The sequence below is a fragment of the Chelonus insularis genome, unplaced genomic scaffold (assembly GCF_013357705.1).
Source record: "Chelonus insularis isolate UGA/USDA-ARS -01 unplaced genomic scaffold, ASM1335770v1 contig_63_pilon, whole genome shotgun sequence".
NCBI lineage: Eukaryota > Metazoa > Arthropoda > Insecta > Hymenoptera > Braconidae > Chelonus > Chelonus insularis.
Window position 1 is genome coordinate 318,208 of NW_023276680.1, and position 22,638 is coordinate 340,845.

Here is a 22,638-nt window from a genome sequence, read left to right on the forward strand (position 1 = left end):
GTAATTCATAATTATGAACAATTTTGATAAAGTAAAAATTCAATTTGTAATATAATTCAGCATTATAATTTTTTTAGCTTAATTTAAATGCTTATTAAGAATACAACTGATTAAATATAAAATTCATAATTTTTAGAAATATTCATCTAGACGTGATTTTTAAAAATATTTTCCAGTCATAACAGTATTACGATGGATAAAATAATGAACAATATTATCATTTTATATCAATTCTTTATTTTTCCATACAAATTATAAACATGTTTTCTTCAAATACTGTACATATACTGAATTTTATTATATTTTTAAACCTCTAATTTAATGATATATCATTTTATTTATTTTCATTTACTCATAAAATCATCTACTTTGATCCTCATGTCGATCTATTTATGATAGGAATAATATACAAGTAGGCTTCATCAATTTTTACGCTCAATCATTTCCTTATGGACAAGCTCAATTCTTTGATATGGCAGTTCCAGAATATAAAAAAATATCAAATTATATTTTACTTTGATAGCAATTTTTAAAAATAAACAATAAGTAATTATGAAAATTCACCTGACATAAAACTCAATTATTCGAATTAATTAATTGTTCAATAAATTGTCCAATTAATTATTCACTATCTTATCAAACATAATTCTTATTAATGCACTCTTATAAAATTGTATACAATTAAAAAATAACGAACAATTGGATATCCTTTCACAATATATTTTATAGCTCATTCTCAAACATTTTTGCAATCAAAGCAGTTTACTATCACCTAATTATTAAAAAAAATAATAAAAATAAAAATTTTCGATGTATAATTTCAATTATAATTCTTTTATTCATCTGCCTCTCACGAAACTGAATGTATCACAATAAAAATATAGTTAATTCGAGTTGAATTTTTTTCACAATGTTTTTTTTCTGAATGACCACACTGGAACTTGAATAATTTTTTTATAATAATTATTTTTGTTTACTATATACAAAATTTTTAACAGATCTGACTGTATGAATAATTATTTGATGTGTTCCACAATACGAGCAGTTATTTTTTATTTCAAATTGTCTCTGCAACTACATCTGTCAATATCGGTTTTTTTCCAGGGTTTTAATGAATATTCAATTTCAATATCATCAATATAGAGTGAGAGAGTACTATTTGCTATCTTCGCAGAAGACATAGATAAATATATTTTTCATAATCTTTTTTCTTATACATGTAACTTTACTTATCATTTAATTAATGTTTAATAATATTCGTGTCGGTGCTCATTTTTTATAATTTATGTACTTCTTTTTTTATTATAATTAAGATTATCATTGTCATTATTAATAATAATTATTATTATTAATGTTATAATTAATATTATTATTACTTTTTGTAGCTAAAAACAATTTTGACTTGTCATTAATGTAAATATTACATTTATTTTACTTTTATCGCACGGATTGCTCTTAATTATTCTGTTATCACCAGAAATACTAATGAGAACTTTTATTTTTTCTCATGCCAACCTTTTATTTTTCAGTTTTATGTAAGAACTATTTGTTAGTATGAATAAAATTAATATAATTTATTAAGCTCTCAATAGTAGACTGGTAATTATTCATTTTTTATATAATTTTATTATCGATTATACTATCTGGCAGCAAAAATGAACTGCATAAACCAGCAAAATAAAAAAAAATAACTAAGAAGTACGAAAGCTGCCAATTTTATTTATTTAATGGCAAATTCAATTCTATTAACCAATACAACTTCTTTTTTATTCTAGAAAATCATTAAAATAATTTTCTTTACATTTAGAATAAAAAAGAATACGCTTTTGTCTAAAAAGAGATCAAAATTCATTGCCACTTGTTTCATAAAAATTAGTTATAGTAATGATACGGTAAATAATCTTACTGTGATCATCAATTCTTTCTCATTGTTTAGTAATTACTTTATGTTTTTATAATGCTCAATTAATAGACAAGCTCCTAAGTGAAAGTTATTTTTAAAATCTGATATAATTGGGATGAACAGACGAGTTTTTTCAAACAAAGTTGTCCTCTACGAGATATGCAAAAAACTAATGATTTCAATCGAATAGAAGGGATTATAGCCTCGTATGTATTGTGCAAAAATTAATCATAATCTTCAAAGATGCATGGTCCCCCTGTAAATATTGAACCACCATTGAATCGAGGGTCATTTTAAGTACGAAACTCAATAGAGGCTTTATTCCCTTTATAAATATTATCAAACTAACTGATAACTAAATCAAATTTATTTCTATAAAATTTCATCAGCGTCAGGTGGATATTTTATTGATTATTTCCAAAAAAAAATGTCATATTGCTCTTTTCATTTATAAATTGGAACAAAAATCAATTCTGTATACGGGAAATTGTTGTTTTAATAAAAATATATTTAAAATACTTAAGTTATTTATTATTGGAGCTTGATGGCTTGCCTTGGGCAATCGAAAAAATTTGATAATGTGATATTCAATAGTTTTTAAATGTATTCGATAAAAACATAAAAACAAACGGTACTCTATATAAGAAATTCAGCCACATAATCAAACTATAGAAAACGGAGTCTTACAGTACAAAATAAAGTGATTATAAGAATTACAAACACATCTTTATATCATAAAATATTGCTGCCACATACTGGGTGGGATTTCACAAAAAAAAATATATTAAATGTAACTCATGAACAATAGCTAATTACGAATAAGTAAATATCAACTCTTTTCATTAGTTTTGATAACAATTATAATTTTTTCATCGAACTATTTCTATATAAAAATTAAGAAAAGTTATTTTATCTTGATTTTTCATCTGTAGTAAAGCAATAATTAAAAACAAAAAATTTGATAATTTGCAATGGCTTTTTAAACTTTCATTTGAGTTGAAACCAAAACTTGTTTAGAAATCTTTATTTACGATTGTAATTTTATATTCAATAATGTAAACTTTAATGATTGCGTTAATTTTAATTTGACATGTATGATTCTGTCCGCAACATATTTTCTTATATTTTTGAGTGTATTCATGTCAAAAAAACAATGAAAAATTCCTTCTGATTATTATAAATCATAATACTATTGTATAGTAATAGATGTTTTTTAATTTCTATACTGAATCAACCCAAAATCACAATACATGCCGATTTGGATCATATATATCTCTATCAAGTATATATACTTTAATTACTCAGTGATTTTGTTGAATACTTATTGGCATTGTTTTCATTAATTTTTAATTATTGTCAATTTCAACATTTACACTCGATTTATGTGGTCAAATGTTCATGTTATTTTTTATATCTATCTAATGAAAAAAACGGCCTTTTACTTCGTTTTTTCAAAATTCTTAATTAATAATTTATTTTTAATACTTATTGATAACATTGAACAACAAAGAAGTTTGCTGTAATATTTTCTATTAACATTTATGAAGCATTTATTAAATTTTATTTTCGAATACTTATATTTTAAAAAATGCTACTAAAAATTATTACTGATTCCTTATTCGTTATTAACAATAAAATTATAATTTTGCGCTAAAAAATAAAATTGGTCATTAATATTAGTTACTTTCTTAGAACAAATTTTCTGAATGAAACTTTTCTGTCGTTCAATGTCCCTATAGATTTGGGTTGATCAGTAAAAAGTTTATAATTTTGCGTGCATCATTTTTTTAAAATAATATTGTTTCCTGGACAAAGCTCTAATAATCATTTTCAAATAATATAAATATATCTTGCAATGTGTGACGACTGTAATTCATCTGAGATCACAGCTTATAAACGAATTCATAAGTATTAAAATACGTCGTCACCAAAGCAAAAATGATTTTGATATTTTACCAAGTACACAATAAATCTGTCTGAATAATTTGTAATGTACACTAATATATTTATGATTAATATAATATATTTTGAGTCATTATCGTCAGTGTGTAATTGTCATAATTATAATTATATTTCTTAATAATTCTTAATAATCCTTATCGTTATGTGTTGTCGCGTAAGAGTGCGAACTTATAAGCGCACGCACTTTGCGCATTATGTAATGGATGATTTAATGTGGTGGTAGGCACTGATGGGGGTGGATGGCTGCATGGCGAGCAGATTTTTAAACAGGCTAGTCTTTGACTAATCTGTATATATGATGCTGAGCACCATGTTCGGACGTCGATACTTCGAAGACATAAGCTGTACATAACAACGTCTCTTGCGTATCTCTATTTGTGACAATCTAAAAATCACCATGTTAGTCATTAGTAATAAGTAGTTAATAAATTCTAACTAGTTTTATTCACATACTATAATTTATTCCTTAACCACTTAATATTTTCAATGTTTTATTAACTTTAGAATAAATTATTCTAATTAAATCTTTAATTATCGAAACTATCATTTTTTTCCTGACTATTGGAAGTCACTTGTACTTTAATGTAAAACTTTTTCAGTTATCTCATAGTTTCTAATCATAAAATTCAGAAATACTAGTTAAATAGAGTGATAGAATTTTACTCAAACATTTTCTGGATAACTGACATATGTAATCCTAATTAGTGGTTAAGAATTAAAGGATATTAATTTATATTATTCATTATCAATTTATTAGCATTAGCATTAATTAAGGTATTTACCTGGAGGATTGTGAAGTTTTCGAGAACACTGTTCATCATATATTTTTCTGGCAGGTGTTTGAGTTTGTGAATAAAGTTTATCATGTACTCGCACATAGGCGAACGACTGATACGATAAACAAACCTACCGTTCTCGAACCTTGCATATTCAGTCTCCACCTTCTCTACCACTTGCTTTCCGAATGAACAAACTTTTGTCGAACACGTTATCGTCATGTTCTCATTGCTTTCATATCTGCAATTATTTGATTTAATTTATTATATCGTAAATAAATGACAATGGTGCTATTGAAGATTGGTCAATAAATAAAAAATAAAGCTAATGAAACTTACTGGCTTGTAACACCGTAAAAAGCGCCTGCTTCATCTTGTATGTTGGTATTGAGATCTGCCCAGAATTTAACTAAAAAGAAAGCCGCTTGTGGTCCCTTGTCATAGAGTTCCTTGAGACCTCCTTTTTTCTCTGGGAATTTGTCGTATATCTGCCTGACGTCTACAGCTTCCAGTAAGGGATCTGCATAAGTCGCTGATCCTCCTATGTGGACGAAAAGGTGTTTTTGGTACTGTGAAATAGGATAAAAATATGTAAACAAGCAAATATTTAATTCAATGTTATTTAGAATAGTTCAAGTGACAATAATGAAATTTTTATTCCAGAAATATTAAAACTCACTTACATAAAATAAATACCAAACTATGTGAAAATTCTATAATTTCAAATTTAAACTACCTAAACTTTGATGAAAATTGATCAAGTGACAGTGTTACGTCCTGACCTAATAAATTTATTATTGTAGAAATTTGTAAAAATAAACATATTAATTAATTGAACTTTCCAAGATTGTATTGATCTTTTTCTTGCTATCTATGTTAATGTAAAATATATTTTTAATGTTAGATTTTCTCTTCAAAAGTTAGTTGACTCACAATTTCCTGGTCTCGGTGTTGTTCCATATACGCCGAGAACTCAACAAGTCTAAGTTTATGAGTAGCAATGGCTCGTCCTTCCCAGGGTGGTGGTGGTTGGGCTTGAACCATGTCACTACTGGAGACAGCAGTCGCTGGTTTTCCTGGGTATGCTGGTTGATGAAAAGGTTTAACATCTTGAGATGTTCCTGGCTGTATTCCTGGCTGCCAAAAGTTCTGAAAAATATCAAAACCACATTAAAAAAAGGGATATTTTCATAAATTGGGCTTACCTACTAATAAATGAACGACAAATAAAATTTAGTAGATGTTTATTCTATATTAACATTTTTTTATATAAAATAATTATGATAAATTCTCTTTTAAAATTACAATGATGAAAACAAACTGAAAATGTCTACAAAGCATACTTCTATCCCAACAAACAGAGTATTGATTCTTAAAAATAATGTTTCCATTTTTAATAAAAAATATGAAAATCCCTATTAATTGGTAATAATAAGTTTTTAATTAATAATAAAGAATTTTCCTTAATTATTTAGAACTATATTTTCAATTTTATAGTCATCATTGTAAATATTAAAAAAATAATTAGAAAAAGAGCTATTGTTACATATGAAACAAGTATTAAAAGCCACATCAATTCTTCAATATAAATGTTTGTTTTCATTGTATTAATTTATGTTTTAATATTTATAAGAATAAAAATCAACAATACACAACAAGAGCCTCCATAGGGCTAGTAATCAGGGTATTAGAATTTATCGAGGACGTGAAGAGTTAGTTTCAATTTTTTAAGAAATCATTCAATTAATGAAGTAGTGAACAAAACAGTAAATATAGATGTACTATCAAAACTTCATCAATAATGATTTTTTTTCAAAAACATAATAGTATTTTTGAATATTTAAGTAGATGAATTATTAATTATTAATGAAAAGCAAATTATTATAAAATTTATTTGAGTAATGATTGAAGACTATATACAGGACATGTAAAGTTTAATGACAAATACAAACATCAATTGAGATATTAAAGTTTTATTTAAAAGCAATTGAACAGCTAATATACTATACAGAAAGCTATTTCAGTTGAGATTATCAATCATTGTCTATCTAATGGGATTCACGATCTGGAACTTACCGCTCCAGGATAGGAAGGGTTGGAAGCGTGAAGGGCAAGGGTCCCCACAAGGGCAGGGGGCATCTTGTTGTGTATCGCACTCCCAGCTGATACTATCTGAGCACTCGACATGTTCGACATTGTCTGTAGAGTCTTCTCCTTCGTCGCATGATCCTAACAAATTTAAAGCCATTACTATCCTTGTTTATTATTTCTTGTATTACTCTTACTTTTATTTACTGCAAATTGTTATCTTGTTTAGATACTTTCTAATTGTTTATAATAATTCTTTGTTATATTTTCATTTAAGTGTTCTTCCAGAAATGTCTTATTCAATGCTTTTGCTTTTTTCTTTTTTTTATTCAAAAAGTTAAAACAAAATATCAAGTAAATAAATACATATTATTTTTGAAGGAACATGAAAAAATATTTGAAAAAATTGTTAATTTGGCTAAGTAAGTTTCAGAGTTTCAATTGGAGTACAAAATTTTATTTGCCATCACTATTGATAAATTTATGTTCGATAATTCGATCCTCCATTCTCTCATCAATCTAGCAACAACATGGAATAAGGTAAAGTACAGAAAGTAAGGAAGACAAACGTGGGCTGAAAGAGTGGGAGGCGATAATTCGATGCCTTGACTTATTCGTCTCTTTGTCTTCCCTTTGTTCCTGCTTTATCGTTTTTCATTTTCAAGCTGCACTGAACCAAGTCTCGTATTCTCCTATATATCGTTCTGAATCTTTTTTTTTTTCTCCATCTTCCTCGTCTGTTTTACTTTTCTCCAGCTCTCTCTACTCTCTACTCAGGGCACTCGGACTAACGTCCTGGAACACAGTGTATGTCTCGTCGTACTTCGCGTGGGACTCGATCATTCGTCAGCGTGAGTAATCGAGTGCTTTATCCTCGCGTCTCATCCCACCCTCCCACGACCATCATCCCCCTACATCACTTTCGCGCTTCTTATACTTTTTCTTGTATTTTTATTCGTATTAAATCTTATTTTTGTTTTTAGTTACAAATTATACTACATATGAATTACTTTTTGTCGAAAATATGAAACTCCAAAATAATATTTTTTTTGTTCGTAATACGTAAATAATACATGAATTATTTTTATAAAATTCTCATTATGAGATTCATCTATTTATTGAAATTTATTAATTTAAAAAATTATTATACTGAAGGATTACTTCAATAAATGAATATAAACAAAATTGATTATCATTAAAATGCTATGTTAATATGTTCAAAAAAAATTACGTTTATTGCAGTAAAATATTTTATTAACAAAAATAAAAGAATTAAATTGTTAAATTTTACTTTTGTTGAATGTGCGATGTGTTTTTTTTAAACATTTTTTCGTATCATCAGATAAATTTCACTGAATAAAACTCTCTCAACTAATATAAAATATGTAAAATATTCATTTACACTGAAAAACAAGTAATTTAATTTTTACAAAATACCATTATCTCGATGACAAACCCTTCATTTATATTTTACATTGAATTGTAGTATAACAACTATATTCGATGAGTCAATTTTTATATTGAAATTAAATATTCGACACATTTCATCTCTTTGTAATGGAGAGTAGATATTCATGTTGATGCAAAAAAATATAAAAAAAATTAAATAGTTTCGATCAAATGAAAACAAAAATTGCTATGTCCGCAATGTGTATGTGTTTCTTGTGAACGTGCATTGTTAAAATAAAATAAAATGAAAATAAAAAAAAAAAAAAAAAGAAAATAAATATACTTGTATACAATATACACATCTATATACACTTATCGATTCGTTTAATTGAGAGAGGTATGCGTATTTTTTCCTCCCTTTTTAACCAAAAACGTACGAGGAAGGTATGTCGAATATAGTGGCAAGGGAGTGAAGAGAGAGTGAAGTGACCATGCACTATGTTTATCGACATTCTCCAACATTTTTTCCATCCCCCGCAATATTCACATCCACTTTATCTTCCACTTTTGCGTTTTTTTTTATTTTTATTTTGTTATGAATTGCTGCAGTATTGCAGTACGATTCATCTGTATTGGCTGCATATATACATCATATATGTGAATTTTTGTCAAAACTTTAAAGGAAAATTTTTTTTTATTTTATTTAAAAACCTAGTGAAATAAAATTTCAGTCAAATTTTTTATTACTTTTTAACAGCTAGATAAATTCAACAAATTAAAAATGATGAAATACTTTATACAATTTTCCAATCATAAAATATATTTTCTGAACACTGCACTATTTAAAAAAAAAATTTCAATAACAATTATCAAAAATTCTATTCAATATTATCATCATTTCAATTGTTATCTTACATAATATAAAAATCACATTCATATCAATTGGACATTTTTTATTGAAAAAGTAATCAAATGATAAAACACTTTCTCAATCGTGAAATCAAATTTCATAGGGAATATTCTGAAAATCTAATCTCTATGAAGACTTCCGACCAACTTTTCCTATTAATACACCAATAAAAAGAAAATTTTTTCGATTTCATCATATCTACGGTTCAGTTTCAAATGTTAACCTATTGTAACTGTTTACAATAAACCGAAATGTCCTCTAAAACCTAAAAAGAAAAAACGTTAAAAGAGATAAAAGAGAAATGTAAAATTTAGTAGCGTTTTATCTTTAACATCAAACAAAATACGTAACTTTAAACACCCAAAAGGGGTGAAAGGAAAGAAATCAAAGGGTTACACCGGAAAAGGAAACCAGCAAATTACGTTACACCAGCTACAAATGCAAGCGACTAGGTTTGGGTGATGAATAACGTCCATGGCATGCGCTACTGCGGTAACAGAGGCGCTCGAACGGCCAAACGCGCACGACAACAACAAAAGCTTTAACCCAGTATTGAGGGTGGAAGTAAAGGACTGGTGTTGTTCTCTGTGAATTCACATATCCCATACCCTAATTTCTAAACCTTCAGTAAGTTGTTTTAACTAAGCAAACATGCATTGAAACATTTCCCTATAACACCCTGTCACACGATACTCCACTGGTGGACATAAAATGCCCTGTAGTTACTGATTTATTAAAACCACATACAATTGAATAAATCGTTTTAAATTTGTCTCTTGATTAGATTAATAAGTTCATTGTTGCAATTTATTTCTAGAAAATAAATGAATAAATAAATAAACAAAAGTGAAAAAATAATTTCAACATGATCGTCAATAAATACTGCCCACTCTCTTAAAATAAATGAGTTAAAATCACTGCTGATCAGTATTGTCCCTTGACGCTGATACCGTTAACCGGGACTACTTGGACTTTGTGGAGCTACTTTGACAGTTTTGATTATCTTGTAGTACACAAACTTCTTGGGCCCTTTGAATTGATCGAAGATATGTCTAAGGTAGGTCTTGAATCAAAGAATCTTCTTTCAATGTCAGTTGGCAAAAACCCCCAAAATCGCTAAACAAAATTGGTTGAAGAAGCCCCGGTTTACGGTAGTTATTAAAATACCAATTCACTTTAGAATACGATGATTAAGTTGAAAAGATAATTTTTCAATAAATAAACAATAAGTAATTGATAGTAATTTATGTGTAATGATGAAATGAAATTAATTTTACTATTTATGAAACAGTGAGTAAAAAAGAAGTGAAATTGATATTTAAATCATCAGTTTTACAACAAACTTACCACTTTGAGCTTAGCTTGAATTTCTCGGAGCTTTCTCCTGGCAAGGACTTGTATGTGTGAAGAAACCTGCTTCCGCGTCCTCGTTTTACCGGTTCGGAGCTTAATGTACCGAGCAATCAGCTCATTTCGACCTGGAATATAAATAAATTAAATTACTATCGACTACATTAATAATATACACGATAGATGGAATGAATTTAAGCTGGTTTTAACATGTAACTGTAGCTGTTATTAATGCAAGTTTATTCAATGGATTCGAGTTCACTGGACATCAATTTAATAATAGCCATGGACTGAAAGTGCTGAGAATCAATTTTAATTGACGCACAAAGTGTAATTATATTGGCGTGAGGCCATTTGCCTTAAGTCTTATACTGAGCAGTTATCTCTTCTTTTTTCCTCCCACAATTTATGCTATAGAATATATACTAGAATCAAGATCGAAATGAATAGACGTAGCAAGGTAGCCTAGAGGCTTTCTAGAGTGTTCGTTGAAAGATGAGAAAGCAAGTAAAGAGAAAGATGAGTACAGAAAATGTTGTCGTACATCACGTGGTAGGTCTAGCTCTGCCTCGGGGCCTTTAGCAGCCACTTTATTTATTTGCGTCATTCGCCCGGATGGAGGTACGATAAATTTACGATTTTAACGCCTCGGCAGACCTTCCAGTCACCGCTTAAATCAAAAATAAATAACTTGAGTATGAGGGTAAAGTGAACGGAAGCCATGGTATTCACGTGACAGAAGACATGCGCGAAAATCTACTCAATTTATTTATATTATTTTTTATAGGAATCTATTTTCGTTTGAAAACAAAAAAGCAAGTGCTTTAATCTACTCACAACTCATCGTCCACATTTTTAACATTATTCACATTAAAATTTGAATTGATGAAAAAATTTTTGTTGCCAATTTGTTGAAGGTAAATTAAATCTTGTTTTATTGATAATTAAATAAATTAATTGTCTGTTATTTAGATGAATAATGTGTTTGATATTATTGAAATTGAATATAATAAAATTTAATCAACAAAATATGTAAATATATTATGCTCTCAATAAAAACAGTATTATGCGAAAAATTAAATTGATATAATTGAAGAAACAACTAATCATTTGGATTTATTTATAAAAATAATAAAAATAAATCAGAAACAGAAGTATTTAAAAGAGCACACAGTATAATTGCAGTAACATCCAAGTAAAGAGTTATATAGGAGTATTGATAAATAGTAGACAAGCCAGATCGAGATGCATTAGTGAGAGTAGAAATATCTATTCTACACTCTACCCAGTGTCGAAGACCAGAACACTTATACTTTTCTAATGCTCTTTACTCGATTTCATGCCTGTCTGCGTTGATTATTTTCGCATTGTAACAAACTTTTGTCCTGTCTTGAAAAACGAATTGTTTGGTAGTCAAAGTGATTATTTATCGATCCGGAAATACGAGAAAGATAGAAATTGAAAACGTGAAATGATTGTCAAAATAAATTTATAGCAAAGTAACGAAGCTAATCAATTATTTATACTTTATCTGAGATTACATATTTGAAATTGAGTTTTTTGAAATCAAGTTTATTTTTGATGTGACACTTGAAAATTTTTCTTATTTTTGAAAAATATTAAATAAATTATAAAATGTTGATGGCAATAATAAAAAGAACGTTAATAAAAAAATATATATATAAAACTGTTCTTTTCAATTTTGATAGGAATCACGGTAAAAGGGTGCTCAATACTTGCCATAAAATTCACATAAATTTAATAGAATATCCAAGAATAGAAAAAGAAGGGAGTCAATCGATTTCATCCACTCGTGCTGTAGTAAATAGCATCCTACGTGACGACTTATCGCGGTTTACATTTCACAGCTGTTGAAATTTTATAGATATACAGTCATAAAAGATGAATAGAATTAAATAAGTGATAAAATCTTATAAATAAAATTATTTGTAACTACTTTTTAATAAAAAAAAAAGTAAGTTAAAATTTGTTCTAACAAATTGTCTGATTTGTTTTTTTTACAAACTACTTCATTAAATTTACTCACTCAGTCACTTATGAATATCAAGTGATTCACTGTCATTCTTTTCCATATGAAAGAAGGTATGAAATAAAAATTTATGTATATTCATTAAGTTGTAAAAAATAAATTTTGTTTCAGAATGAAATGAATAGAGGTAAAGTTTGATGATAATTTTGAAAGCAAATGTACTAGAGGTTCTAGAAAATGAATAAAATTCCGTGTAATTTTTAATTGATGTATCCAGCAAAAAATTACTTGCAAAGTACTAAAGGGTCTCTGCAATTAAATGAAACGTTTCTCTCGTGAAATTTAATATTTCCGCGAAAAGCATCCACCTACTTTTCCTTTGAAGACTCTCCAGAGACTTTACCCCGACACTCGTCAACTCCAACTTGTTTCCCCTTCTTTTCTCTTTTAGTCTCAGCCTCATTCCCACATCCACTCTCTTTCTCTCTTGTCAGAGCTCCTTAATGAATTTTGAGGCCACCCCGGGAAATTCATTAAAGTCTAATCGTGCTCACCCTCCCTTCTCCTTCTTCCCTTTTCCTCTTACTTCCTTTCTACCATGATCTCACTTCAATATCGATTACACTACAATTTAATTTTATTCGTCGACGTCCACCATTTGACGATATTAAACGACAAAAAAGTCAAGGATGAAAGAAAAAAAACAGGTATGTAAAAATACAAAAGACTTTTAAAGCCAAGGGAATGGACTGTAAATTTTTCACAAGCTTCAACTTTTGTAGGAAGTTTTTATTCTGAAGTTTTGTATCGTCTTGGTGTGAAAGATACGATAACGTGACATATTCACTCATCTATAATAAAATTGTAAAGACTTTAGGTCTTTAATTCACAATTCTTGCAGTTAAAAAAGTTTATGTATTTCAAATTATTACGTGCATAAATTTCAAAAGAATACTCTGAAAGCATTTTACTTTAGTGAATAAAAAGTCCAAGAACTTTGAATGAATAAGAATATTGAATAATTATACATTTACTTCGTTGAATGAGGATAATGTCAACTTCATTGTAGACGTTAATCATTTTCATCAACAATGTATGCAGAGATAATTTATTTTGGCTCAATTTACTTATGCTTTTAATTTCAACATTCATTAGATTTTCACTATAGAATCAAAAAACAATTTAAAGCTATCATAGTCAGCTACTTACTACTCAAAAAGAGAGGTTTTTTCCAGTAATAAAATATTAAATTATTCATTTTTAACTTTTCCTCTTTTCAATGTAATAATATTTTTATACATGTAATGAAATACAAAAAAAATAAGTAACGAGAAAAAAGAGTTGACAATTGAAAAATTACGAAGCAACAAAAATCAAAGCAATAATTAATAAATAAAAAAGACAATTCATATAGATTATGTAAGTGTTTGTTTGTCATTGTTCACAAGGCCTGTCAGGAACTGTTGAGGTTAATTATTAGATACTTGAGGCATTTTAGCTTGAGTACTTGACCCCTTGCCACGGCCTTTTATTACCAAACTTGAATCAATTATCCTCATCTCTTCACCATGATGAAAACTTGAGTTTGAGTCACTGATCAAACCAGAGTTAAAATATCATCTCACTATTTTCTCAGTATCTATTTCATTTGTATAGATTGGCATGTAGACAAGGATTCTGAATTCCTTGATCGACTAGAAACAGTTGGAGATCAGGATGTTGCACGATTTGAGGTTTCTCCAGCCAACAGAAAGCTGTGTGGAGAGTTACTTGAACGAACGTTGTGGAAGCATCGAGAGGAAAATATCCGGGATTCCGGGTGAACCGCGTGATGACTCAATTTCGCAAAGACCGTTAAATGGCCCTAGCATGAACGAACCCCTTTCCTCTTCACTTCTCCTTCCACCTACCCTCTCTGTACAGTGAATTCTGTTTTTGAAGGCCAAACATTCTTCGGGGGTCGGCTACACCCTCGCGAGGTTCACTCACTCTTCATTTGAAAATAAATTTCTCTTCGTTCAATAACTTCTCAATATACCTTTCAATCAATTATTCTACTTCACTGACTAATATTATCAAAGTTTCAAAGCTTTCATTAACTATCGACAAAAAAAAAGAAATGAGAAATTGATTGGAACAGTATTATCTTATAAAATTTTATCAGCAATAATTTCTTTATTGATAATTTTTTATTTTTATCATGGGATTAATTTTTTTTCATAAAATGAGCTTGGTGAGAGGAATTAGCTTTTTCCGAACAAGTAACGAATTTTTATGTAAGATCAAAAAAATCTATGAATGAGGCATATAAGTTTTTAAGCTGTGTCTCTAATAATCAATATTTTAAAATTGATATTCATATCACGCATTATTTGTTTTTCATTTATCCCATTTAATATATGAATGAGTGGAATTCTATCTCATTACTTTTAGAATAATTTGCAAGTTAATAGGAGAATCTATGAATTAAACAAAAATTATTTAAAAAACTATGACCCCAATAGACAAGAGTTAAAATTTAACATCAATTTGAACTCAATATATTGTAATACATATTGTAAAATATTTGTATATCACCATCTAATGACTATTAGACTAATGACAGTTTGTTAGTTAACGACGATTGCTTGATGATTAGATTGTTTATAGCAACGAGGAGGGAGTTTGTTTATGTCCAGTTTTTGACTCAGACTTGAGTTGATCGAACGTATTCTTCCTATTTAATTAATAGCTGTCAATCTTCAATAAACTTTTTCTTTATTTATTAATTTTCTGAAGTTATTATTTGGACTTATTTTACAATATATATTGAGTTCAAATTGATGGCCGATTTTAATCTTGTAAAACGTATTTAATCAAGATGTTTGATTTTTAAAAATTATCCAATTTTCTTATTTTTCATGAAATACATTTCTTAAAATTAGTATGTGGTAAAACTTTAAAGATGTTATCTCGTTTGCCTACAGTTGTTCAATTTTTTTAAAAGTTATGTACAGAAATACATGAAATTGTTAGATCATATCAAAAATGTTATTCAGACTATTTTCGTGCTGAAATATTGATTCTACTTTTTTAACAAAAATTATTCTTTCATTCAAGTAAATTTAATTTTGTCTTAACAATTTTCATATAAACAAAATCTTTAAAATTTTTATCATGTATTTAATCTACAATGTATTTTTAATTAAATAACTCCAAAAAAATTGTAAACTAGATGACAGAAAGGATTATACCTTTTTCAATATTTTTTCCAATAACAGGAATTAATATGACAATGAAGTCTGAAATAATATATGTTGTCATAACGATGAAGGCGAGTATGTGACTGTGAATTAATTATTTATATCAATAAAATATATGAGAAATAATTTCCTCTAGCTCAACACAGAAAATGAAGTGTATTATGAATGTTGAAATTGTCTAACGTGAGAATTAGTGAGAAATGGCCTTAGATGATAGTTTATACTTCACGAAAATGCGTAGGAGTATGCTCAATAAAGCTGGGGCGCGTGCAAAGAGATGGAATATTGCATGATGAACGTGCAAGATACACGTGCACAAGGGAAAGGAAGAAAGAATAGATATACAGAGAGAAAAGGAAAGACTGACTGGCGTGCGCTTGTGAGATGCGACGCGACGGGCAATCAACGTAAATCACTTGGCTGATGCTCAATTTAACAAGAAGGGCCATTATGATCGCAGTCAAGTAACGACCACGGGGAGCGGTTGTCGATATATAGTCGGTACAGTATAGTGATGGTTACAGGCTGTATTTGAACTTTACTTCAATCATTCATGTTGGAAAACTATTAATAAGAGTTTCCGACACTTGTTTCTGTAACATCTAATTTAAATTTTTTTGTTTTTTTCTTATCTAATGTTATTGAAGTACTTGTTTTTTTATAGTATTTAAGTAACATAAAATAAATATCAGTTATAAATATTATAATAATAAATCGTTTTTTGATTAGCAAGAAAATTTTTCAACTTAATTCGATAATTGACTTTTAATAATAAATGGTTGGGTAAAAAAATTGAGCCCATTATGTCTTTACGAATCATGGATAAATTATTTGTACTTATATTTCAGTAGTAACAATAATTGGGTTAAAATAAATTTTATTTGAAATCGTAAAAAAATATAGTCTAGATCTTTAATAAATATTTTGTTTAGTCTTTATGCAAATATTTAGACATCAGGATAATTCAACATATTATTCCATTGTTTCTAGAAGTAAACAAAACGCTCAAAAAAGGGGAAAAAGACAGATAAAAAAATGAATTGAAAAGAAATAGAATAAAATAGAATGATATGAAGAACTGAAAGGTGTCGTCGAGGTCTTTCAAGAAAGTGATCGATCGACTGGCTTGAATCCTTTTGCTAAGTCAAGGCAGCGTGGGTTTGGCTCGTGGGAAACTTTTTCTGTTAGTATACAACGACGCATGGAACGCGATACGTTCTCTCGTCTTGACGATGTAACATCATATAAAAGGCAAACGCGTGCAAGTTATATAGGATAAAGTAGCAAGAAAAGAAACGAAAAGAAGCAGAGAGGAAGCAATAACTTGAGTATTATACCAGCAGATCTTTATCACCACGAAATAACGGTAGACTTACAAGCTATAACCACACTTTTCTTTATAATCTCTATTTTTATTATTTAATAGTATGCTTTACGCTTTACTCCCATTGCTGACTTTTATTTTTCTTTGCGATTTAATATTTTCAAGACATAAAGTGATGTATTTAGATCCTAAGAGAAGGGCTAGTATCTGATGGTAATTGATGATGATACACAAACAGTAGTAGAGAAGTCAAGCGTTCATACAAGTCCTCACTGAGTCCCGAGTGCATTTCAAGCTTGTTTACTCGATTAGTCAAACTTGAGTGCCACTGAAATTGACTCAACGAACATCGATGTTACAGAAATTACCATAGATAATTTTTGAAAATTTTTTCTATAACTTTGTTAAATATTTTCGTTACTCTTTCACACTTGAGTGATTTGTTTAAAATCACATATCAAAACCAATTCAGTTTGATGAATCAAATTAAATAAAAAGTAAATCGATAGAAATTCCATTTCACTACGACAAATATGGATAAAAAAGCTGATTCATACGGTAGTTGACGAAAAATCTACTGTAAAATAAGCAAAAAAATTTCCTTATACTAATATGGTTTTGGTTTGGATTCTATCAAAATTGGTGCACTATAAGAACAAGATTGTATAAAAGAAATCTGCTTCATCATGAAAATAAAAAAGCAAGACAAAAATAGGCTTGAAAAGTTGACACGGTGACTTTTAGATGTTTTTCTGCTCTTATGGCTAGTTTTTATTCCCCCTTATAGCCTGAGTATCATCCCTCGGCGCCATTTCATCCATCTCCTTTTCTTTCCACTTTCTTGTTGTAGTCTACATCCGTTGGTAGACCAAAAGAGAGAAAGACAAAATTCATACGTCCTAGCTCTCCACATCGTCGTAGCATCTCATACCCCATCCCAACCCTCCGACGACTCCAACATCCTCGTCCAGCTCCAGACCCTTCTTCGTCTCTATTCCCCTCTTCCAGTTCTCTCTACTGCTCTGTTCACTAATTGCACATTCTTCGAATAGTTTCGCCACCCTCCAATGTGAAGGGCGAGAAGAGACGTCAGGGGATCAGTCTTCGTAAAGGATGCAGCGAACTCGACTTTGCTTTCTCTCCTTGTTTAGTATCACCCTCTAGTCTTATACTCGACGTTCTCGTCAGCTTTATCCTTCCTGGACTATCCTCATGTTATTCTCTATTTTCCTTCTTCCTTCACACCAAACTCCTACTATCCAAGGCCACCTTCCCAGTGTTAACTTGCCGCATACATATCACAAGAGACCTTTTCATTGAATGTACTCATGAAACTTTGCCAAACTTATTGAACCAAATTTTTACTGATACTAAAACTATCATTGTTGTAACTAGAAGTAACTAGAATTAAGATTATCAAGAATATCTTCTTCTTCCGTTTCTGTTTTCAATTTCAAGTTCATTGTCAAGAATTATATTTCACTTTTTTATAGAATACTTTTTACCTTTAAACGTTTAAACATTCTACAGAGTTTAGCTCAATGCCAGCCTATCACCTACACAATAAAAAACATCGTAAACTGAAAAGAGATTAAATTGGCACTGTGTACACGTGAATTTACGAGAGCGATAAAAGAGAGTATGTGTATGCTATAAAGCTCCAAATAACGATCATTCTCTATACGACGTATAGCATTTTACAAATTTGTCCCCCCAGCTATCTTTTTGTTATTAAGCAAGTTAGTTTTATTATTCTTCATTTAATTTCACTGATTATTCATTAAATATTTTACCTCAAAACATCTTTCACTTCTCTGTTTATTATCAACACAAAACAATAATGTTTCTATTTCTGATAAATATTGAAAACTAAAACTGAACTCTTAAATGAATCCACATAAATTGAAAACTTTGATATTGATGAAAAGAATAAATAACTATGAAGTTTGAGAAAGGCTGTTGACATTTCTAAACTATAGAACATCAATAAAAATTTCCTTCCACTCGAATTTTTATCATTTTACATCATCATTGTACCTCTTATAATAAATTTTAGACAATGATAAATAAGTTGTTGAATTTTAAATCATGTCCATCCCTAAATTTGGTTATTTAATAAATAAAATTAAAATTGAATAAGAAAGTTCAACAATAGACGAACTGTAATAGGAATAGCTCATTTAATAGACAAAGTAAAAGAGAGATGACACTTTTCGTATGATCTAGAAGTTGCCCATTATATGCTAAAATTTAATTAAACTCAGCGAGATGTCAAAGGCAGCAAAGGTGGCTCTAGTAAACTGACAAGACGAACAATGTAGTCGCAGATTATTACATAGTCATCTCTACATATAAGCTGTGAACCTCATGCTTACTCCCTCACTCTGCTTTACCTATGTTCTCGTCACTACTCTTCGAGTATCCGGGGGTTGTCTTCCTAGACTGGTCACACAACTCTTGCGCATGTGTATCAACTGAAGAATATAACCTACTCTTTCCATTGTCCTCAGGCTAAATGGAATGTGTGCAGCAGACACTGAAACTCCTGCAAATACTGAGATTCCTCTCGAAACTTTCATATTTCAATTTTCCTGACTTGTTTAAATCTTTATTTACATTCTACCTCGTTTAAATTCAACTTAATTATACTCAGAAGCTAATTAAAATGAAATTTCCATTTAAAAAAAGAATTAAAAATATTTCGACTTAAATCAAGAAGTTAATCAATTGAAGACTACCAAACAAGTTGAATGAAGAGAAGATGAATAAATAAATATGGTGATTTTGAAATGTTAAGACACAATGTTCAAGTCTTACGGTCAATAACTGGATATACCCTCCTCCATTTTCCCTCTTGTCCTCTTCCTCATCTTACCTAAACTCATCTGACCAACGAGAGAACCCCTAGAATACGACCCCATTGCTAGGAAGATTGCACTGAGTCAGAGAACCGCGTGTATGTCACGTACCTCCAGCTGGACATGCAAATATTGAATTTCTTTTCTACCCCTCGAAAGCTATATTCACTCTTCACAGAATCTCTAGAATTTTTTTCTTTTTTTTTATCTCTTTTTCTTTCATATTTTAATTCCCCAAGCTTTTTTCTCTTCAATTTTAACCAATATTGCTAAATTATATTTTTTAGAGTAAATAATCTTTTATCGTTCAAAGTTGTTCACCCTTTAGATTGATTAAAGTTTTCGAACCCAGTAAAGTTGTAATTTTCTCTTTTCATTTTTTTTTAATATTTAATATTTAGATTCCTCCGATTTTTTTACTCAAACTCATCTAGCTGAGTTATGATTACTTTTTAACTTATTAAGCTAATGAATTTACCCAGTTTGGAGGTTTTTTGGGATTCAATGATAAGTGTTGATTAGTTTTAATATGCCATAAATTTGTTAAAGCAGATGAATATTTTCAACCAAAGTTGATGATTTGATATGTTTGATTTATTCAAATGTATTAAACATAAAGTCAATATTCAGTAAAGGTTATTCAGTAAACATAAATTTTGGTCTACCGTTGAAATTAACAGCAATTGGACTATCAAAGTGGCTTCTACTCAACTGAATTCACAGCAGCGTCATCAAATGTCAATACAGAAATTTTCCAACGACTGTACAAGAGGAAGCTGAGTGTGTAGAACTAACAATTAGCATTTGTGTCACGCACATACAAACAAGTATTAATTACGAAACATCTGGTTCAATTAATTATAATTGAATAAAAATAATCTAGAGAGAATATCTTTATTTATATACTGTTAGAGTGAATGAAATACCTGTTATTTTTATTTGACATGGAGAAATCAAGAATAAAATGTGAAATTCCTCTTCATTTATACTGAAGGGAATAAGTTAACAAAACTTTCCACCTTGCAATAAAAAATAACTATTATGATCTGATAACTACAGGGAGTAATGTTTCGAGTAGCTGCAGTTGGATCCAATTGAGTATTTTATGATATATTAAATCGATTTAATATATCATAAAATACTCAATTTGATTCATTTCAGTTGAATATAAATACATAAACATAATTATCTATATCGTGAAAATTATTTTAGATCAATGTTGAGACATGAAAGTCTAATATCAGTAGAAATTTACTAATTCTTGGTTCAGCGTTAGATTACGATGAAATATATTTATTCAATGTTAAATAATGATTAAGAAAATCTGTGTTGTTGATATGGTTCTGACTGACTATTTGATTATATTATTTGTTTAAAAATTAAACTTAAAATCAGTATGTTAATATAATATGAAAGATAAATAACATTAAACCATTTAGCATCAATAATTGGATTTCATTTGACCAATGAAAAATTAGTCCAACTTCATTCTTCAAAAAAATATGGTCATATATAAATTTGAAAGTATTACCAAATACATTTAAAGTATATCATTACACATATGATATACATGAAATGAATTCTTTAGTAAGAAGCTCTTTATTAAATCATTCAAATTCCTATATAACTTTGATTTTAAATCCTTCAGTTTTTACGGTACTTCTTGCAAGCTCTTTGTTCTTCATGCACGAGAAGGCACATATTTATAAATTCATGCATACATATTAGTGTATTTTATTGAATGCTCGAGTCAAACAAGCGAAACTTGTGGGAAATTGTGTACCATTCAACTGTACTTATTAAAAGCATTGCTAAGGCTCTCAGATTCTTTACTGGGAATATTCTAAGCTATTGCAGTCATATTAAGTCAATCTTGATAGGTGATAAGGAAATTAATTACTTGATAATTTCCATCAATTATCGTTAACACTAACGATCTTAGTTTATTAGGATATTCAATATTTTATTCATTCAATTTTCTTCTTATAGACATAAATAAATGATGAAGAACTTTTTTTTTCTTGGTTTTATAATATTTTTATCTATTTGAAAAAGCTATCACTACCTGCTGAGTATTCTTATTTATAACTTTAGAATCCCTGAACTGATTGAAAATTGATTTATTTATATTTAAAGCTTGAATAGCTCTGCTTAATACCAGTTACTCTACCTTTATATTTAATTATGTAGGAAATAAACAGAAACGCTAAAAGTGGGCGAAGCCATAAGTACAGTTAGACTCTAATGAATTCCTTATTAATTTCGTATCCAGCTTGAGTCATTTATTTTAATTAAATTTATTATTATACTGATCAGATCAATGCAAAGAATTTGATTATACCAAAAATGAATGAAGTTCAGAACTTTTTATTCAAAATATCTTCAACTGCTTAAAGTTCTTGATAAGATACAATCCAGAAGAACCAAATGTTCCCTTATAATTTTAATTTAAAGATGAAAATGATAATGATCAGTTCACCTACTTTTTACCACCCACATCAATCCAAATACTAAGTATTTCTATTTTAGCTCAACTAATCAACTATTGAATAATTTATTGATCATTTTAAGAAAATACCCCGAAAAACATCAAGTACAAAACAGTGGCGTACAAGAAAATGAAGGATGAGAAGAGTATTACGAAAAAGAAAAAAAACGGGAAGAGCATCAGAAAGACGTCGACTTCTGAGGCGTGATAGTAAGACGGGAGCGTTATTGCTTAGAAGGTTGAGTCCACGTTGGTTATAAGGTGGTGATGGTGAAACGACGCTAGTGTAAGAAGCAATATCGAGGCGGTCACGTAGACCTCAAGCTGACCTCAGCACTGAGCAATAACGACGCTCTGC

At 29.1% G+C, this 22,638-nt stretch overlaps 1 protein-coding gene across 7 annotated transcripts in view; it reads right to left on the bottom strand.

Annotated features, from left to right (window-relative positions):
- Positions 1-234: 234 nt before the first annotated feature.
- scalloped (TEA domain transcription factor 1 homolog scalloped) overlaps positions 235-22,638 on the bottom strand; it is a 90,030-nt gene continuing 67,626 nt past the window's right edge. For 6 of the 7 annotated variants that reach the window (XM_035089136.1, XM_035089135.1, XM_035089137.1 and 3 more), the window contains 6 exons: positions 10,376-10,506; positions 6,718-6,870; positions 5,575-5,790; positions 4,981-5,210; positions 4,648-4,882; positions 235-4,250 (listed from right to left, as the gene is read on the bottom strand). In XM_035089136.1, the coding sequence (XP_034945027.1) occupies positions 4,137-4,250; positions 4,648-4,882; positions 4,981-5,210; positions 5,575-5,790; positions 6,718-6,870; positions 10,376-10,506 (1,079 nt within the window). In that variant the 3' untranslated portion in view covers positions 235-4,136. The remainder of the gene's footprint in view (positions 4,251-4,647; positions 4,883-4,980; positions 5,211-5,574; positions 5,791-6,717; positions 6,871-10,375; positions 10,507-22,638) is intronic. The other variant, XM_035089138.1, reaches the window with a different exon arrangement.